The following is a 22284-nucleotide window of genomic DNA, read 5'->3' as shown; positions in this document are numbered from 1 at the left end:
TTTGATTTTATTATGCACTGTAAGCTGCAGATCATGGTTTTGTATGTCATGGTTTTATAGGTCTTCTGCCACAGGCACAGGCTTCTTAAATGGGTCATTGCGTCTGTAACACTCAGCTCCAGCCAGCATTCCTCTTTGAGGACATACGGTGCGTGTCCTTATACAAGGTCACTGCAATGACTTCAGCTCCCTGAAATAGCTACACACATTAACATACCAGAAAAGTATTCTGTCTTTTAGGAATACAAATGACTGTGAAGTTCCTCCATGACATCTCATCTGCTCAATGCGATTTCATCTGTGAAAGGGGAACTTCTGCCTCATTTACAATTGGTTGTTACAGCTATCTTATATCTGAAATAGGACATCTGGTAAGCTCAAGGTGGATCGTTGTACAGTAGATTTGCTTGAAACCATTTGACAGCAGCTAGTTTTACAGCAGCTAATAGGGGTTTGTAGAGATTAGAATTAGTCTTTCCCTTACATATCTTATTTTGCAGTAACCTGATTTTGCCACAAGCGAGCACTGTGTTTAAATGACTTGTAAAGAAACAGGAATTACCACATTTGGATACACATCTATAACAGACAATAATATTCATGCACATCCCTGAATTTACAGTCTTAGAAGCGCAGTCAACCTGAAGGTGCTCAGGTTGAGACAGCAGCTATTTTAGTCAACATTAACACTCACCTCATCTGACACCAATCTAATGCTGAGAAGCTGCAATACAGCAGATCACTGCCTAACATAAAAAAAAGGATTTCTGTATTTAACAAGCCTTTAAAACAAGACATGTTCCAGATTAACTGGGTCCTGTCACCTCTAGATGCTATGCTTTCTAATAACTCACTCAAGGACTTTACTTCTTTCTATACTATAGACTTGATCTACAATACTGAATTCCATAATCGACCCTGCTCGTTTATACTGTGAAGACAGACACCCTCTTCCTCTCCTTTGTGACTAAAATTAAGCAATTCCCTTTCCAAGAATGCGTAGCCCTGCCATACGCTGACATCTTCTAAAAATAGATCTCCCCAAGGGTTTTGCAGGAATCCCGGCACGTTGGAGGCAACGTTGAACATACAGTATATAGGCTACCCTAACTTTAGATATGTAGCAGGGAACAGGGAATAAGGATGTATTGACGTATCTAAAAAAAAATGAAAATCATTGAGAGAGAAACATAACAAAAGGCATTCTTGAATAGTAAAAGGGATATGCATGCTTGTGACATTACCTGTAAAAATCTCATAATCTATAACAGAAGCATTGTAGATGTGCTACGGACGTTAAAATTTTAGAAAATTAAAACAAGACAGTTAACATGGGGAAGTTCTTAAACTATTTTCTTTCCCAGGAGTTATTTTAGGAAAAAAAAAAAAATCAATCTAATGGAACCAGTAGTTATCTTCATCTTATATTAGGTGTGTAGAAATGTACATTTTGAGAAACTTTTCAAATTTGGCCACCAGATGGTACCAATTTCAGAGAACAGTCTGTCCCTTTTTATGAATGCCAGGAACTGAACTACATTTCAGACATAAATAAAGCTTTGCCTTGGAAACAGCAGCTTTAAACTAGGTTGATGCCTTTAAGGCTTGTTTTTTGTTTTTGTGAGAAAGTTATGGCTCCATATTCTCTCTCAGCATGCTATAGAATATGATCCCCTCTTCATCATTTCACAATATACGATATGTAGTTCTATCACAAAGAAGTATCCTATCCATGTCTCTTCAAAGTCAATAGAGTACAGGGAAGTTGAATAATGAATGTCTTTAAATAGATCTGGTACAGTACGTTCTGAAAGATCTAACAGCCCCATGTCACAGCCTCAGCTTAGTGCTCCAACTAAAAGGAGACTGTAACACATATTACAGTGGCATTATGTTCCATAAATAAAGTACATTTTAACCCTTCCCTATTACAGTATCTCCATTTGTAATAGGGATACCTGATATAGTAATAACATTAATACAAATGCCCTTTTATAATCAAGGCTTGGCTTTTGAAATTCACCAAAGCCAGATCCATCTTTTGCATTAGACCGTTAAAGTCTCCTAACAACTGCTTAATATTTCCTTTGTGTAACACACATAACTAATTAGACAGATCTCTCAAGTGAAGAGGGCACACATTACACAATTGGTGTCAGAATCTATAGACTTTTTGCCACTTAACTGTTTTTGCTTCAGCTCGTTGCATACTGTACCTTTCACAAAAAAAAAAAGTCTTCCGTGCTTATTTACAAGTTAACAAATCCAAATTCAATACACTTTCAGCTGAAGCCTGAGTGTGATACAGTATGTTTTTTTTAAAAAAGCTCTTATGCTATCGGGAAGTATGGTAACTACTGTACAGTGCAAGAACACCAAGTCCAATTTGCTAACTTGCTGAGCCCTTTCATCCAGGCAGAGTGTGTTTAGTTAAATTATAGACACCATGAATTTAAGAAACTGAAACTAAAATGTACTGTATATAAAATCAAACTCCATTTGTGCCGTAGTTAAAATAAAAAATCTATCCACAAAATAGAAATGATCAGTTTCCCTGAGGTCTGTAATAAAGTTGGGGATCATCTGATCCTGAACTTCTGTTCACTGTATTTCTTTGTTGCAATTGGTACCAAGACAGTACGGAGTTGGTGATGGTCCGCAGATAGCGCTGTACTAGCTGGTACTCAACGTAATACAGAACTAAGGACTAAGGACTGTGTCTCAAGTCTGTTGTAATTGACCAGCTGTGTTTTAGATGGTATTACTTCACCCAGTAAGAAATTCAATACATTGCAGATGTGCTCTCCTTGCTGCAGTACAGTGCCCCCACTGGCCAGGTGTCCAGTGAGCTCAAGCAAACACTTGTATTGCTGGCCTTCGTCCTCCAGGGGTCACTAGCTCGCTGACATCTGCTATTGAGCTTGTGGGTGTAAAGAAAGGGTTGGCTTGGCAGTGGGATAGGAGAATGCTGTGGTGAAGAAAACTAATTGGACATTCTAAAGAAAGATTCATGGAAACCATTGGTGAGAAAACCCATTTCCCGCAGGTCTTTGTTTAACTGTTTGTTGCTTGAGGGCCCTTTCAGCAGATCTCCATTGCCATCTCCAAGATTAGACCAGTGTCATTATTTGTGCAGCTATAGTAAATCGCCTGCTGTTTTATCTCAAGCTTCCCACCCTGCCGAGCGAGTGCCCTACTTCAGACAGATACATGTGTTCACTGCTTCCAATCAGGTCGCACACTATTAATAGACCACGTCGTTCCATAGATCTGAAAGAAAAGGGGGAGTAAACGGACGAAACAGCCTTTCATCGCAAACCAGAATTTGAATGAGAACTAAAACAAAAGCTGCTGTATGTTTCTGTCTACCTGTGTATCTATATAAAGAGAATATTAGGTGCCAGCGAGCATAGTGTGCTGTCTGCTGTGGTGATCCGATGGAGAAATAAAACTCTCTCAAGATGGAATAACAGAGTCCTATCTGGTTCACTTTTTAGCACTACAGAGTAATAATGGTCCAATTCGTAAGAGAGATATCAGTGTTTGTTCCATAGTTAATTACATAGTTATGCTAGAACTTACCTAAGCCCTAGAATACTGTGTCTGGTTTTCATCACCTTAATACAAAAATAAATAAATAAATAAATGCACTGGAGAAAGTACAGAGCGAATCCCATGAGCATGAGCTATTAGGGACAGTTAAAAAATATTTAAATCTCTTCAGCCTGGAAAAAAAGAAGGCAAGAGGTGAGTTAATAGATAAAGTCACTGCTTCAGAGAGAGAGAGAGAGAGAGAGAGAGAGAGAAAGAAAAAAAGAAAGAGAGAGAGAGAGAGAGAGAGAGAGAGAGAGAGAGAGAGAGAGAGAGAGAGAGAGAGAGAGAGAGCGTAGCAGAATTTACTGAGGTTAAAATCCAGATGGAATTATTTAACCCCATCACATGAATCAGCTGTGTCATGGTACCCATCTGCACTGTCACTTTGTTACACAATCAGTTACGCTGCTTGTCAATAAGTTTATAGTCATCTGAATTTAAAGGGCAAATAAGATGGTGCAATTCGTAAACCAGTGTCAGTAGAACTTGTAGACACGTGGTAGACTATAGACTGCAGCATTTCTTTGCTGTCAGACCAAGAGACCTCAACACCCTTACAATTTTAATTGCCTTGAGCATTTACTGTGATTTCTTCAATTTAGGAGCACCCTGGACTTACTGAACCAGCTTTGAATCTTACTACTGCACAGTTCCCATCACAAAGCAATTATGGTGTTGTTCTTTTGCCATTAGTAAAATGGGGTAACCATTTTCTGTACTTCACTAACACGTTAACAAGTGTTGCACATGTTTTGACAATAGACATTTGATATATAGTAAGCTATTTATAAATAAAATAAAAAAAATTTAAAAAAGTATTGAAATGTAAAACATTACAACAGTAGGCATATCTCATACTATGAAGAAGTTCATAATTCCCAAGTCACAAAGCCCCATTCCATTGAACCGACCAAACAGAAATCATGTTGAATATGCATTGCAACTGTTTCCGCAGACAAAGCAACTGAATTAGTTAAAGGGTGGATAGTCAACATTTAGGCATTTATTTGGAGCATTTGATAAGGGATCCTTCTGATTAAGACAGTAAATACAGAAAAGAAAAAAGGTTCCAGAAAAAAAAAATATATATATATATATATATATATATATATATATATATATATATATATATATATATATGCATAGATATTGCATGAAGAGCCCACCAGAGGGCGCTCTCAATTCACAGTCAGAACAGAGTGCTGCAGGGCCTGAGCGTGAATAAATAGGCTTGATGAGACGCAAGGACCCTTCCAGGTCTGGCTCATTGGTTTTCACAGGGTTTCACTCAAGACTGTCAAAGAGCCATCAGCACTGAACACTGCTTATACAGTTTGCTAGAGTGCTATGTATGTATACATTAGCTGGAATGGATCACCTTTGGACATCCTGTTAGGATTGCTTTTTTATTGTTATGTATTTGTTTAGGTAAGCTGCGACCACATGCAATGTCAATGTGCATTTACTGCTATCAGTCATATGGAATCATTAACCCTTTGTTGAATTGCGTCTGCATTAGACTTGAGACTGAAATTACATTGCTGATGCATTACACAAAGTATTCAAACCAATCCTAATGATGTAAAAAAAAAATGAATAACAAGCAATTACTATGAGTTGTTAGAAAGTTGTTAGAAATGCCTTGAAAACTACTTAAGTCTTTATCAATAGGTCCCCGGTTCAAATCCCGACTCATTCATTGACTCACTGTATGACCTTGAGCAAGTCACTTAACCTCCTTGTGCTCTGTCTTTCGGGTGAGATGTTGTTGTAAGTGACTCTGCAGCTGATGCATAGTTCACAAACCCTAGCCTCTGTAAGTCGCCTTGGATAAAGGTGTCTGCTAAATAAACAAATAATAATAATAACCAATACTGTGACCATATGGTAACAGCTCAGTAGTGTTACCTATAAAATGTTAATGGGTTAATGTTATAGGCTGAAGTCCATTGTGTTCTCTAATATCAGCAACTCCACAGTAGTCTACTGGGTTATATCTATTGAGGGGAAGAAAGCTGTGTGTAAAGTAGATACAATAGACAGCCAGCCTTAAAATGTAAAAAGGTTTGACCTTTTCAAGTGAACAGCACAGGGAGTGCTTGACCTCACACCCCGCTAGCTACAGGCAGCCTGAGACGCCCATCTCATTATCTCAAAGGTTTTACTGAGAGCCAGCAGCAGAGGGAGTGGCATTCTTATGATTATAGTACTGCTAGCTGTCATTCCCCTATGCACTGTGAAGTAGGGAACATTCTGTAGAAGAGCTGCCACAGTTGCTAAATTAACTGCAATGTCATATTAAAAGCTGTCTGCTAAGCATCCTATATATTTAACAGTAAAAAAAAAAAAAAAATGTACACTGCCCACTACCAAGCAACTAGAATTATAATCTCCTACCAACTATGCCACCATGAAGCGCTTCCTTAGATGGGAGAGGTGTGGTCAGACTATTTTCACGTTGGCAGTAGTAGCTGGCAACCTGTAATTTCTGGACCCCCTGGTCTATACAAGTGGTCTTCAACTGAACGATTTTGCAGGAACAGCCTTACAGGTGGTCATTGAACTATCTCTTCACACTGGAAGACAAATACAATCGTGGATGAAAAATTCAGAATGCACTGTATGCTAAAAATAAAAAGGGCAATATTCATAAAGGACTAATGCCATTTTATACCTAGGACTACAGTGCATTTACTGGAATGTTCCTGTTTATTGTGAATTCTATTCGGAAGGTCAGAATACTGTGAGGTGCAGGGTTTCTGATGGGCAGCAGCTGTAGCTCTCCTTTCAGACATCACTGTCATGCTTGGAAAATACATGAGCAAATTGTCTATTAGTGCTGGTACAGTTGATAAACGAAAATTCATCCTGGTAGCTCGCCTTTCAAATGGTTCATCAGATAGCAGATACAAAAATACAGTCCAACACTGCACAGTGAAAATGAGCCTGAAATGAGATGCTTAAGTGTACTGCTTTATCTCCCTCATTAGTTACTATGGGCATTAAATGTTCAAAAATGTTCCTAATTGTAAACCAAAATTACTTGACAACCACACAGCACCCGGTAAAAACACTGCCTGACTAGCTGTGTTCCACATGTGTGATTTCTTAGCATGAACAGGGCCATGTTGGTCACCTGGACCACAGAGTTATTAGCTGACATAAATAACAATCCTTGCCGACTGTTTATGGACCACCGTAGTCTAACTCCAGGAATTCAAGAACATGTATGAGTTCGACTTGATTCCTTGTTGTCTTAATAATGCAATAATCCTTTAAGCATCAGTTCATCTGGGAAGAGCAGCTAACATGTTAAGGAATCTCATTTCTCATCTCTTCTCATTTGCAAGCCTGTTATCTGTTTAAGGTTCGTAGGATTTCATTTGCATACCAAAACCAGGCGTTATTATGCATCAACAATCCACCTAGTCCCCCTGCTACCACACTCCTAATGCTCTCACCTTAAACAAAACATTCCAGTGCTGAATAACTGCACAATGATAACTGTTATAAAAGTAAAAGATAAGGCGTTATTTGTGAAAGGCATCTCATTCCAGTCTACAGTGCAAGCCATGTGCACAATCAAACCTATTTTGATGTTAAATGATGGGTCTGAATGGCCTAGTTTCATCCAGACATGTTTTTATTTATTTATTTATTTATTTATTTATTTATTTATTTATTTACTTAATTTACCCCTTAGATATAATCCCAGCAGACATCAGATTCCCTGCCTTTCTAGACAAAAGGGATATAAACCTTAAAGCCAGTGTTCACAGTGATACAGGTAGCCTGCTACTATACTTGTAGAATTTTACCAAAAATAAACTGTGCAGATTGAACAATCTATAGAATGCTGCATGTCAATCCTAGTAGAGCTGCATTTGTTAGACCTGTCACTTGCTATTTGATTGGATGCTAGAAATATGCGCTGCATGTTCCTAAATTTAGTTTTCCAACAGTATTCTATTCTTTTTGGAATAACAGGATGTATGTATTCAGTGATTCACATGGGTTCTTTGTGCTGGTTATGAAACCCTTAAAGAACAGCTCTTCAGTTTAGGGGTTACGCAATAGAACACAGATTAGAGGACATATATACATACCACTAATTAAAGGCCAAACCTTTGTTATTTAAGAATGACATTTCAGTAGCTGAAACCTGTTCCTGCAATTTAAAAGGATGGCAATCGTTGCCAGCTCTCATTTCTTCACAGACTTACAGCTCTCTATACATTTTCTCCCATGTGGTCCATGTGCTTCATGCAGCGGAACCTTTAGACATCAAAGGGCTCTATTCAATAGGCAATCGTATCTGTGGGAGCTGTTTGTACAAATCAATAGACAGGAAGCAACAGCAGGGAGATTTCAAAGATGGGATGGCTGCCTTTAGGGAAATATTGGTGGCGCTCTGAAAAAAAAAATATTCTAAATAATAAAAAATAAATCATAGAAATGACTGCATTCAAGAATAGATTAGGTTTATTGTGCATTACTCTGCAGACTATTTTGTACTGTTAAAGATGTAATACTGCCAATAAAATGAAGTGTTCCCCAATGAAAATGGCTTTATTTGCAGATGACATTGTACCAATGAGTGGGACCTGCCAACATTCCTTAATGAGATTGCAAGATTAAAGATACACAGGAGACAAGGTCTGAATGCCAAACAACTCTGGGAACTGTATCGTAAGTGAATTGTGAAAAGATCCCCTAACAGCATCCACCCGCAATGCTTTTCTCTTGCATAAAAATTAAATGCTATTCAGGCACTTAGGACAAAATACTAACTGCATTATCGAGTGGGATAACACAATGTTGGCTTTGCTCACATTTTCTCACCAGTTTTTCTCAAAGTGACCCTGTTGAATTGATGTAAACCGCGGCAGACCTCAGGTTTGTATTTTAATGATTGAAGTGAGGGCGTTGCTGCGGTATTTAGACCCGCTGCTGTTTTAGAACACTGTACTTAAACGACTGGTAAGGTAGTCCAAGATCAGTGCTCTTCGGAGTGTGAAATCGGCCATCGCATTAAAATGATTCAGTGATGTGAGTGTAGTTTCAATGGAGATCTCTAGCTGATTTTCTTGACTGCTCTGCTTTTTTCATACCCTCATTACTTTCTGATTAAAACCCTGAGTTAATTTACATTAATTAAACCACATACCCAAGGCACAGAAAGCTTGTAAGCCTGCAAAGACAGGTGGAGACGAGTTTATTATGTGTTCACGCAGTGGTCTGAGGTAAAGAGACATCCAGAAAGCATGAATTGGACAGTTACTGTATTAGAGTCACTTTCATGCAGATGCAAATGGGAAGTTACCGAGTTACTATATTTAAATTTTTAATCTAACTGTAATTAGATGGCAAACATAATTTACAGGGATATTGTGTGTGTCTATTAATGGTGTAAGCTGACATTGACTGCATAGCTCATTCGAGAGCCCCCCCATAGAACTTCACAGTAGTCCATGTTCTGTGGAACGTGACTAGAGTTCTGAGCAGGTAGCAGACCATTTAAATTCGGACAGTAATGCATACTGTAGGCTCATTCTCCACTATCAGGTTCTAATACCATGTGATGTTGAATGTATGAATAAAAGGATACTTGAGTCATAAATAATAATTGGTTTTCCACTGAGAATAAAAAAAAGTTAGAAAAGCTTTACAATAATCCTACAAATTGTACACATTTCCTTCAAACTTTTGTAATCTGGCAAAAAAAGGTTAAGGGCATGGTTTTATTATTTCACAGTTCACTGGAGCAAAATGTTTACAAAAGCGAAGCCTTCTAAATTCTAATTGGATTATCAGAAGGTGCCAGTGCTTTTTGTTAGCGGGATCACCTCAGGGGAATAAAAAAAATACATGAATAAAGGATCTAAAATTCTAATTGTAGAGCAGACTTTGAACACAGTAAATTGGTAGAACTGAAGCACAGTGCATAGCAGTATATTCTCCATGTTCAGCCATATTTCACGTTCCCAGAGGCCTTTGCAATCCTCTCCTTCAATTGATCTGCTCATTGTCACCCTTTCCTACAAAGAAAATACTAACAATTATTTTGGACCCAATTCTTTCTTTTTAAGGGGGGGGGGTGCATATTATAAAAGCAGCTAACTGTTGGAATATGATTTATTAAGTAGCAGGTAGAAAATTAGACTTTTTTTGCATGTAAACTATGCCACAAAGTTCCAGGAACTCACAATTAGGAATTTATGGCGTGTTATTTTAAAACATCCTTTATTAAAAAATCTAATTATTGTCCCGTGACCACTCTCAGATGTAACCAATTACCAGAATCCTTCATTATAACAAACAAAAAGCTGCTGTTTTGTACATGTACTGTAAACTATTTTTCTCCAGGAATGGTCTAATCACAGACGCATCAAGGAATTGTCACAGCAAATCCTGCCACAGTCCATTAATGCAAGGAGTGGTATAGTTCGGAATGAAAGAAAAAGGTTTGCTAAGATTAAACATCTTTGTTGTAAAAAATTAAATAATAAATACACATATTTTGTCTTTGTGGATCTTTTTGAAAGGAAAGAAAAAGCATGCTTTGTAGGCTTGTAGAACTGAGATTTCAAAGCCACCCATGCCTTTCATGATGATAAATCGACTCATCATCCTTCAAGTGTTAATGCAAGCTTATGAACACCCTGCTGCCACCATCAAACCTGTTCATTAAAACTGCATCCAAGCTTCAGTCGTTGAGAGCTGGCAGTGATGAACTAGTATCAATTTACTGTCGCACATATATGGCTGACAAAAGAGACAGATGATCTCTGAATGCATCGTAAATGCCCAGCCACTACATCAACCTACTACCCCTCTTGTTTTGTATTTACAAACTTTAGGGATGTGTGCAAAACATAACAGGAACTTAAGCAATAAACACATTCTGCCTGATTTTATCTGCAAGACTGAGTAGTAAGTCATACAAAAGTGTTCTGATTCTGCGAGTACTACAACAAATACATTTATTCTTGGAATAAAGGATGTACAGCAGAATAGAGGGAACATATTCATTAAATTTGCAGTATATGTCCTCATTTGTTGAAAAAGAAACTCAATAAATATAACCCCAATCCATTAACACGGGCTGGGGAAGCTTGTCCTGCACTGTAGACTCTGTATATCAAAGCTGGATTCTAGAACAGGCCTATACAAACAACAAGAGTTGGATTGACTGACTCATAACCCTTCTACGCTGTATCAGGCAACGAGAGAAACCAACCAACTGAATGAGGTCACAAGATGCACACTGCACTCATAACCTCTGCATTCCTGTAGCAATTTATTTTTATTATAAATCACAATTGGTCAAGGACATAGACTGCCTGTACGTTGGGACACACAAATAACTTGCCTTGTGTGATTCATACATTTAAAAACTCAACATTCATGTCAATTCATAGAGTTGAGGTTCTCGTGCCAAACCAGATCAACAAAATATTTTAACATTACTCAACTGCAAACTGAGGAATGAAAATTTGAACAGAGGCCGGACAGGAATGGAGAAATGAAACCCACTTTGTAGTCCACAGTAAGGTATTGTAACAGATTATCTGTGCTGGAGAGGTGCTGGTACAAAATACTGTACCCTGATGGTATAAAATGATGTTCAACACCCCTTGTTCTTGACATAGCATATAAAATATTCTCCAGCTGCACAGACTCATTTTAACATACAATTAACATACACTAATTAAAAAGCAGAGCGATAAGTACATGCAATTGAGTTTTCATGCTCAAACAACCATGAAAGTTATGGAGGGGATCAGGTGACTGGGCAGGGATGCGGTTTAAAGGAATTAATCCTAATGAACAAGACCCTGGAGTTCAAATGATGTTTTACCAAATTGAAGTTTTTAGCTTCCTTATAACTCTTCATGTTGAAAATTCATCTCACAGCATTGCTACTTTGTATGCAAAGCTTTTTTTTCCCCACACATAATAAACCGTGCTTGTTTAAAATGATCAAGCATGAACTTTTGGTTTAAATAAAGGGCTTATGCAACTGGTTCATTATTTTAGGAAAAAAAAAGTTAAACTGTTCTAGACTTTAGTTAAGGAAGCCAATAACAGCCTAGAATAGTATCATGAATATCAAACTGTATTTTATCACAAAAACAAACCGTACTATAATAGACATTTTATTAAAATGACTCATGAGTATAAGCTTTATGAATTGGGCTTGATTTAGTTTTAATCAACCCCAGTAGATTTTTAATGGTTGTAGGGGGTTTGATTTTCCCAAACAAAATAATGGTCTGGGATGATGCTCTTTTTTTTTTTAATGACTGTAATATCAAGAAAGAAAGGCATAAACCATTGTTAGTGTAACATCAAGTGTCTTACTGATACCCTGCACACATTGACATTATACAGCATGCAAACACATGCACACACACACACACACGCACACGCATGCACGGGAGCACAATGCAAAGGGTTCTGAAAGAGAAGCAGTGCAGAGAGCAGTGTGGTCAGTACCTGGTTATCTCAGAGTCAGGGAGCAGGCCTATGTGATAGTGAGGGAAAGGAATGGAGTGGAGGAGGCTTTTATCAGATTCAGCAGGGGAATAGTGTCGTGGAGAAGGTGGTTTGTCACACAGTTTGTTCACAGTGCTGTAAACGGGCTCAGGAGGCCTGGTGATATAGAAACAAGAGCATAGAAATAAGTTAGCATTTAAGAGGAGGTACAGTCAAAGAAAAAAGAAACTTAAAATTGAACATATTAACATAATAGCAAAATAATAGGTTATTAGTAGTAAAATAGTTATATTACTATGTTGAAAATAATTAGAGATAATTCTTAATGTACTAGTCATTTTTACACCTGTTAATTCAGGAGATTTTAAAAATGTGTAGATTTCTAAGTAATCTTTAGTATATATATATTTTTTTTTTTACCTAATATTGGTAACAAAAAAAGTAAAGCAAAAAAAAAAATATTTAATGTAGTTCTTAGTAATTAGTGGTCATAAGTATATATTTTTTTTCGTTGACTGTCATATTCCAAAGGCAAAGGTGTTTGAACACTGTTTACTAGTGTGCTTTTCTGTCCCATCATCACCTATAATTAATACAGATTGACACAAAAAAAGGGATGGAGTGATTTTGTGCAGAAAAAAATACTGTATTGTAAAAAACAAAACAAATCCATTATATTAAGAAATCCATAAATAAATAAATAAATAAATAAATAAATAAATACATACATGAAAGCTCTGCTCCACACACCTTATACGTACCATGATAAACCATAGTAAAGGTCAGTAGATGTTTCAGCAAGCGAAAATGCACAGTAAAATACAAAATGACTGCGAAATTAGCAGGGAAAGCTTTTATAAAGACCATGCCTTCAAAATCTAAATATTAATTTCAGAGAAAAGCCACTGCCACGCTCTCCCTAAGAAGCATGGAGCTTAAGTAATGGGTATTGCAGTTAGGATGTGGTTCATTTCACATCGAAGGGGAACTCAAGCGGGTCAAGCCTTATATGAAGGCAGCAGCAAGACTGAACGCAGGTATAAGGGGCTGGGTGGCCGAGTGGGTTTTACTGCACTTTTCTGCTCCGAGGGCCTTGCTTTGGCTTTACTTGCAAATGAAATGAATTCCTGTGGTCTAAACCTGACTCTCATCAGAAATCCACCACCTGTGTATGATTAGGCACTTTCTATTCTTGAGGGCTGAATGGCAGGCTGGTGAATGCAGGTTATTGCAGAAACATTATTCTGGGATAACATAATCAAAGATGTGCATAGAGCAGCATTCAGAGAACCTGTAGAAATCATATTAGAGAAACACAAAGAAAAACAACATACTAATACTTTATGGAAGTTTTTTTTTCCACTTTAGATTCAGCATCAGTCTCCTATTGGGATGTTCATTTTAAATATTATTTTGTTCGTCCCCAAGGGCCAGCAGCACTCATCTTTAATAAAACATTGCCGACACCGCATCGGCAAGATCCAGATATTCGCAAGAGCAGCCTGCTGTTTGTGATCTCACCTCAACTGGAAGTGCTGGGAATCAAACTTGTGACTGTCAGCTTCATCTAATGAGGCATTTCTAATTGAAAAAGAAAAACAGAAAGCTGCTGTAACTTTCAGTCCTATTTAGGTAGAAATCCAAAGCAAACTTTGAACAAGGTCAAGAGATTCTTAGCACGCATGCAAAATTGGAAACTGCACAGCTACCACAAACGGACACTGTCGCTGATGCTTAAAACAATCCATGAAACAGCATTACAACAGAAGATTACACACAATATTAATAATTACATTTAGACAAAACAGCAATCGAAGACAAACACTTTAAAACCAGGCTGTAAACAGCAATCTGGTAGCACATAAAACTTGGCTTACATTAACCGACTTCCATTGCAACCCAAAAAACAGCAATACAATTCTCACTACTGTACCCAATATGATAAAAAACAAACAAACCCTGATACGCACACAGTATGTTATGAGTTGGTAAACCAAGAACACAGTAATATACATGTAGACAGCACAACAACTCTACACAAACACCTCCTATCAAAGACAAATGTAATTTATATGACTACCCAAATATCTGAATCCTTTCTTACTAAACTTGTCTTACTATTCCTAATTTAATTCCTTGTGAACGGTAACATGTTTAAGTGATGTATAGCATAATGTGTGGCTTCAATTCATCCATAACTTCAATGACACTCAATCATATACCGAGGTAAAACTTCTAAGACACTTACAGTGAAGTTGACAGAATTTTCAAACGGAATTGTAGTATCGTAGTCATTGGAAATGGAACTCCTGAAATCATTCACTAACTGGGTTAAAGGGTTGAGTGCACCTATCACAGCTTTAAAATAAATTACTTCTTCCTTGAAAAAAAAACCCAAGCTTTAGTGTAAAATCCCTTCTCAATGGCCCGCTTTTCCATTGTCTTAAGGATTTAGCCTGTGGTTTATTAACCTCTGTCTTCTGAATCAAACACCATCTCTTTTCGTTTACTTTTTCTTTTGCACATTTACTTGTAGGTCACAAAAACAAAAGTGATGGAATGAAAAAAAAAAAAAAACAGCATAAGCAACAGACTGAAAAGGTTGTTTATATTCATGGGTTTATTCCTGTACCGTATAGATTAGATTTAAAAAGATGCATTTTTTATTATCGGGCCCTGGGCACAAAGCTTTCAAAATTCAGGTTTTGAAACTGTTACTGTTGTTTTAAAACACCAGAACAGGTTAATGGATTTAAAACTGTAGTTGATGCATAAAAAAGAATGTTATTTAAATAAAATCTCTCATATTAATGGTATATTATGGTATATCACTTCCAATACCTACTTTAATTAAAGTTAGATTTTTCATTTCTCAAGTGTGCTGCGCAGTTCTTTTGCCTAGTTATGTTAATAACCTTACTTATCAAGAGAAAAAGCTGCTGTGAATTTTTTTTTTTTTATCTCAAAGTTTATCTCAACCTCATCACTTCATGGCAAATTTGCATAGCTTCCTTTAATGTATGACCATTTTGCAAAAAAATCTGTTTATGTGCATAATAAATCAGAACTGAAGGGGAGTTATTTATGATAAATAATTGCGGTCTTGTAACGATCAGAAGCAAAATATGTGTACATTAACAAGTTATGCACTGCCGATAAAATAATCACAGTGTCATCAACGTGAATTAAACCAAGATTAAAAACCAAGATTTAGTGAAGCTGAACCATGTCCACGCTTTTTGTTTAATAGGGCAGCAGTGTGGAGTAGAGGTTAGGGCTCTGGACTCTTGACCGGAGGGTCGTGGGTTCAATCCCCGGTGGGGACACTGCTGCTGTACCCTTGAGCAAGGTACCTGGAGTGCTCCAGTAAAAACCCAACTGTATAAATGGGTAATTGTATGTAAAGATAATGTGTAAAAAATAATGTAATTGCATGTAAAAATAATGTGATATATTGTAAGTCGCCCTGGATAAGGGCGTCTGCTAAGAAATAAATATTATTATTATTATTATTATTATTATTAATAATGCTGCTGTTGTACAACAGAAAAGTGAGAAACATAACATACGATTCCAAACCCCGGGAAAGACAAAGAATACTTCCACTTACTGCTACGTTTCCTTAAGCAGGGTTCCACACTACTGAAGGAGCCCTTGCTCTTGAATGGCTGTGTTGTTCATGCATTGTAATGCATGATAACAAGCTGAGACGGCAGCTCAGCCTCAGTCCCATGCAGTCTGTGTACGTTGTTAAGTACCGGATAACAACACATTGCAGCATGATTCTTGTATTAACTTGTATTAATGGGTTTTCAGTAACTTTAATGTCTTTTGACACAGAAAGAAACCAGGCTCCTGCTGCTAATTATAGATGTTGTTTATGCAACATGCGACGCTGGTTTTTGGTCAGGTTACAAGCATCACAAATGAAAGGCTGTTATAATAAACATGCAGATTTTTATTTTTTTTTGTAAATATAAGCCAATATTAATAAAGGCTTACTGAGATCAATAATGGAATCTGATACTTTGATTTCAATCTGATACAGATTGAAATCGTTCCTCAAGAGACTGATCATGGCGGATAAACGGTTAGGACGGATATGCGACAGGCAGATATGCGACAGGCAGATATTTGACAGATTACTGTATTACTATTATGGCTTCTGGTAGGCTTCATTTTGTAGTTTCTTCGATTACGTGATATTAAATAAAATATGTTCATATAGTTTTGTTTTTTTAAATGATGTCTCAATCCTAAATTTCTAGGTAATACAGAACTTTTGGCCACAGCTGTAGAATACATTCAGTGTATTTTATTTCCTTAAGTTACCGTAAGTCTGTCATAGGCATCAGGTGACACAATAAAGTGACCTTGTCCCAGAAAGCCTTTCTTCAATATGTTGACCATACTGAAATGCAAGCAGTCATTCATAAACACTCCTAAAAGACTAACACTTTGAAAAAGGAAAAATGGAGAAAGACTAAAACACTAGCTTAAACAGACAGTTTAGGAACGATAAAGCGGTGATGCTGAGAATGCTTGGAGAAGATTGCATTAATCAAATCAAATGCAAAAAATGCCTCCACTATTGACAGGTTATTATTCTGCGTACACATAACGGAAAACAAAATTAAGCATAAACACACCCCTAGCAAAACCACGAACATGCCACATCAGTGTGCAGAGAGACAGAGCAGCTGTTTACATCACTGCAACCATGGTTACAAATCAGGAGGGGGAAGCAAGAACTGCACAACAGCTTTTTAGCAATAATAAGATCTGGACTTCACTGTTGCTTGGTTTGAATACTATACACTGTGTTAACTCCCACATGGTATTCCTCTGAGAATGCTGTCAGAATAGCCTCAGTCTGATCTATGATTGTTTTGCACACTTTAATCTGGTATACTTCAGGAATGATTGGGAGACAATATATCATTTGTGATTTATTGCCAAGAATTATTAGATCATAGGGAGTGCCCTTTAGCATCTATTTCTTTGCCACATGCTTAAGACTATTGACTACATATATCAATCAATCAATCAATCTTTATTTTATACAGCGCCTCTCATAGTGGACCACCATCACAAAGCGCTTTACAAGATGCAGTAAAAACAAGAAAATCCATAATACTTTAAATATGCCCTTCATAGCTCAAAGCACTTTACAGGACAAAAAATTTAATTTATAAAAACAAAACAAACAAACAAACATGTCAGATGAAAAAAAGTTTAAGAAATATATCATGTAGACATAAATGTAGACTATGAGTTTGATCATTGTGTTTCTAGCAGATTTCTAGAAACCCTGTTGTATTTTGAAGCCCATCACCAATGGGAACCACATGCTGTAGATAGGGTGCGAGCGAGTTATCCCTTGAGCCTCGTACAACCCTGTATTAAATGCTTTCTAACCCCGGCAATCCCGAAAACCATGACAACAGAGCATACTGTATCTTTTCTGAACTATGAAACCATCATCCCAGGGTGGCTGCAACATGAAGCAGTGACCTATCTGGACACAAGGGATGGCAGCTGTGGCTTACATACTGTGTGCCATAGTGAGGCAAGCTGCCAGTCTGTAATCAGCATGGCAAATTCAACTTTTTTTTTTTTTTTTTACTTTGTGCTTTTAGTGTGCCCTTTTACGTTTGGTGCATTGTTTATATTTTTCATGCTTTCTGATCATTTTCGTGTTTCAAGTTCACTTTGTTTGGTTTGTTTTTCCTCTATAAAAGTTTATCATGGAATATTATGATTTAAAAAAAAAATGCAAAAGAAAATTAATGTAAATGTCTTCTATTATCATTGAAAAAGTAAGATAAACTGCCACCGTACCATGGCAAACTTTTACAAGGGTGACTACATTTAGATGGCTGTGATTAAACAGTAACCTGATATAAAACAAGCTTGTATTTAAGAGCCTCCTTGGCAGATACTAAATGTAAGCACCGAGCCAAGAAGACCAGGTACAGTAATGTGAGGGTGCAGAAGCAATGTATTGTAGACCCGGTGAGGTTCATAAGTCAGAACGATGTCACTAATCCGTATCCCTATTTCAAAAAAGGGCCGTGCACTAGGACAGACATTTACAAATGACAATTATTTTAATACGAAAAAAGATATTTAACCACATCACAGGAGCTCCAATCCTGCTTCTTGCCCTGCAATTACATACTGTACACTCACAAACAAGATCCCTAAATTCCACTGAGGTGCTTTACGATCAACACATTTTAACCATTTCAACAAGAAGTCTTTCGTTCATGAAGACATTGAGAAAGACTTCTAGTATTACTGCATAATGAATTAACTATATCTTTCTCAGCTAAACAACTCAGTAAGGAGACCATAATGTACAATTTTTATTCAACTTCTGTTTATATATAAACTGTAAAAAACAGTTACTAAACAAGGCCCCGATCATATATCCTGACAGGTAGGCTTGCCATCGATTTCTATCCTGCTGTCGTGCCTCCCTGCGGTTGGAAAGTGTGACAGCCAGACAAACAGACAAACAAACAAAACAAATGTTTCAGGTAATGATCGATAACAAGGTTGGCATTTTGTCCTATCAGACACATACCTGGGAGCAGTGCTGTATCTTCTTAAAAAAAAAGAAAGTAATTACCGTAAGAACGAAAAACCATCCAACCTGTTAATATCCTCTTCTCCGAGCATGTGTTTTGGAATGGGGGAGTATCTCCCTGGTGAAATGGGAGGAAGCGTGGCATTGTACTCCAGACTGCCATTGTTGCCGGGCGAAGAGATATGATTTTCCATTGTTGGAGAGAAAGCTGTACAGCCAAGAAAGATGGAAAATTTCAGATCCCTTCAGCATTTTCACAATTCAAGTGTCCTCTCATGAATACGCAGACTTAAAATGAGGAAACTCTTGTGTATATCTGAAGATACTTACAATGTGTGAGATCTGGTGGTCCGTAAGGGTCTGTTAAGTAAACGTTGGTAGGCTTTCCTACTTTCAGATAGACGACATCTGATGTGTTTTTCAGTATCGCTACAGCTTCCTCATGGCTCACTTCTTCTAAACTGTAGTTGTTAACCTACATCAGATACAAATTAAAACAACCTGTTTGAAAGCCTTTGCATGTGTAAGGAGTGTTAAGAGCACGTACAAAGTTTTATTTGCTGCATACACTAAAGGATTTGCAGATATTAAAATATACTGTATTATTTATTTTTTTTGGTGAAAGCAGGACAAAGGTAATGCCAGGCTTGCTATAATTTAGAGGTGGACTCTATAAAGCACAGAAATCAATGGCTAATATTTAACTGGTGTTCCTGAATATATATTATTATTATTATTATTTTTATTTCTTAGCAGACGCCCTTATCCAGGGCGACTTACAATTGTTACAAGATATCACATTATACATTATTTCACATTATACAGATATCACATTATTTTACATACAATTACCCATTTATACAGTTGGGTTTTTACTGGAGCAATCTAGGTAAAGTACCTTGCTCAAGGGTACAGCAGCAGTGTCCCCTACCAGGGATTGAACCCACGACCCCCCGGTCAAGAGGCCAGAGCCCTAACCACTACTCCACACTTTTTTTAATTCATTTTGCCTTGATGAAAAGGCCAATTTACTGAAGCAGAAGTATAAGCAAGTGGCTAATGGCTGTTTTCAATTTATTTTATGCCTTGCTGCATACTTTTGTAATGCACTGCAGACATTATCACTTCCATGAACAAGTCTGTAATGTACTGCAGAGATTACTTCTTCTAAGCTAGATAATTCTGACACAGTTGATACAATATCAATAATTTTAAAGTCGTGTATGGTCGCAGAGACAGGAAATGCAGTACTTCATCTTACCATAAGTAGCCTGTCTCCAACTTGTAACCTCCCATCTTTCTGTGCTGCCCCACCATCTATGATTTTGGTCACGTAAATACTGTTGTCACCAGGGATGTGTTGGTTCCCCACTCCTCCTGCGATACTAAACCCCAGCCCTGGGAAAAAAAAGCAGGGAAGCTATGTGCATTAGAGTCAGCACACAAGTACAGTACAGCAAACTATGGAGATCAACAGGGACACCACTATCATGTGATCACATGACATTATCAGATCAAGAGCATGTCATTAATTGTATCTAGGCAAACCAAGGACATACGTGTTGTGTTTACTGGTTCAGTAACCTTTGCCTTATCAGACATGCATATTAATTTACTCCAAATTTACTACAACTTATCAGAGATGCATATTAATTTACTCCAAATTTACTACAAACAGCCACACAGTTAAGGCAGCCGTGACGTATTTTTGCTGTTGCTTGTTTGTTACAAAGGGAATAATTACAGCAAGGTAAAAAGAGCTGAAATCCATCCAATACAAGATGCACTCTGCTTTTAGCTGAGTACTGTACAGTAGGTAGCAACCAATACTGTATGAAGAAAGAATTGCACAAACCCTGAAGGACTGCACGCATTCCCATAGGGGTTGTGTAAGATTCTCAATCGAATACAAGGGCTATCAAGGAAGTTAATGTGAGGTATGGTTAAGTTGTTTTTCTACGATAAGATATTTTAAAAATGCATGCAAATAACACATTTTTTTTCAGCAGTTGAAACGTAAAACATTTCCTCAGGACCACAATTTGCACATTTGTATTATTCTCATTTATCTGCAGTCTAAATAATGCATCAAAGTTACTTTTATATGCCTTGAGTTTAAACTGTGAATCCACTGTTAAACTATGCTGCATATCAAATGATATATAATTTGTTGTGGGGTGGCACAGAAGGATAATGAGGACACCTTAAAAAACGTTTTTCCTATCATTATGTAGTTGAAGTTTCTATGTTTATAGTGGCAATACAACCTTTTCCATATTACCGTGTATACTATTCAGGCACCCACAAGCACCTGCATCTGCATACACACCGATGAGGAGAACTGCAGCAACTGCACAATGCCAGTAAGTTGAGCATTTTGTTATTGCCTGCTAGAGCAGATAAATCAACCCAGGTCCTGGATAGCCCATATCCTGCAGGTTTTATAGGTGTCTTAACGTCATCAATGGCTAAAGATCTGGAACACAGATCTGGACTAAGCCAATAACTGGTTCAATTAAGTAACAGAGCTTGGTTGAAATGAAAACCAGAAGACCCTGTGGCTCCCCAGGACCAGGGTTGGAGGCCCCTGACCTAGAAGTAGAACATTTGAAAAGAACACACACTATCAATTTGGTTGCCAGCAGTAATATTATATACTTCTTGGATACAAACAAATTGATTTGAAAAGTGGGAAAGGTTGAACAGACAGGCAGCATCATGAAGTGTGATAAGATATTACATCGTGTTATGGTGTGAAATCCAACCAGGCTTTGCCCTCTTTTTGAAAAGAAACTCAATATACCACACTGGAAAATGGGGTTCTGTTTGAAAGAGCCCGTTCCATTTAGATACTCCAGCATTAGTCCTTGAAATGATCATGATGGCTGTTAACAAGACGGAATGCAAAATAAAAATGCTTGGAAAAATAACCCTCAATCTGCCCTTCCCTGTAAATCTTACTCAGGCATGTAATTGTTTTGCAGTTGTCAAATCCTCATTGATATGTTCCATTACATTTAATTCCATATGTACAGAACTGGTGCTCTGAACTAGCAAACACAATGTGTTGTACTGCACAAGTATAAATGCTAATGGTTTCTATGCATGTACTGAATTTGATTTCCTATGCAGCTAAATAGAATTTTTTTACCTAGTGTTATGAAGTATCAAAGAACACAGATACATTACACTGATCTTCAATAATATGGTGATTACATGTTGAGGAGGCTGGTTTTGTAAAACTATATATAATAAAGTACAAATTACAGTACCTCATGTTGCTGGAGGAAAACCATGTAATAAAGCATAGTGAAAACATTACAAGTGTAATGAAGCATAGTGAAAACATGTTCAAGCATAGTTAAGGCCCAGAGAGGTATAGTGAAACATATTAAGGGTACAATTAAAACAGTTTATACAGCTAATGAATGGTCATTTTATAAGTAGTGGTTATAACCAAGGCCTCAGTGTTTTTTAATGAAATTTGTAAGAAGGACAGTTTTAGGATTTGTGCCAAATGCAAAATCAAAAAAAACATTTTCAGAGAGAAATAAATATTAACAGAAATAAACAGCAAGAACATGTTTTTATTTCCCTCA

General features: G+C 37.2%; 1 protein-coding gene across 29 annotated transcripts in view; it reads right to left on the bottom strand.

Moving 5' to 3' along the window:
• The window catches only part of LOC117406103 (disks large homolog 2), a 243615-nt gene that overhangs the window by 59402 nt on the left and 161929 nt on the right, over nucleotides 1-22284 (bottom strand). For 14 of the 29 annotated variants that reach the window (XM_059028233.1, XM_059028234.1, XM_059028237.1 and 11 more), the window contains 5 exons: nucleotides 19947-20083; nucleotides 19016-19160; nucleotides 18728-18893; nucleotides 13615-13674; nucleotides 12094-12249 (listed from right to left, as the gene is read on the bottom strand). In XM_059028233.1, the coding sequence (XP_058884216.1) occupies nucleotides 12094-12249; nucleotides 13615-13674; nucleotides 18728-18893; nucleotides 19016-19160; nucleotides 19947-20083 (664 nt within the window). The remainder of the gene's footprint in view (nucleotides 1-12093; nucleotides 12250-13614; nucleotides 13675-18727; nucleotides 18894-19015; nucleotides 19161-19946; nucleotides 20084-22284) is intronic. The other 15 variants (XM_059028261.1, XM_059028241.1, XM_059028244.1 and 12 more) reach the window with 5 other exon arrangements.

The sequence above is a fragment of the Acipenser ruthenus genome, chromosome 8, assembly GCF_902713425.1.
Source record: "Acipenser ruthenus chromosome 8, fAciRut3.2 maternal haplotype, whole genome shotgun sequence".
Taxonomy (NCBI): Eukaryota; Metazoa; Chordata; class Actinopteri; order Acipenseriformes; family Acipenseridae; genus Acipenser; species Acipenser ruthenus.
Note: the sequence above shows the minus strand (reverse complement) of the source record. Positions and strands in the feature narration are given on the sequence as shown.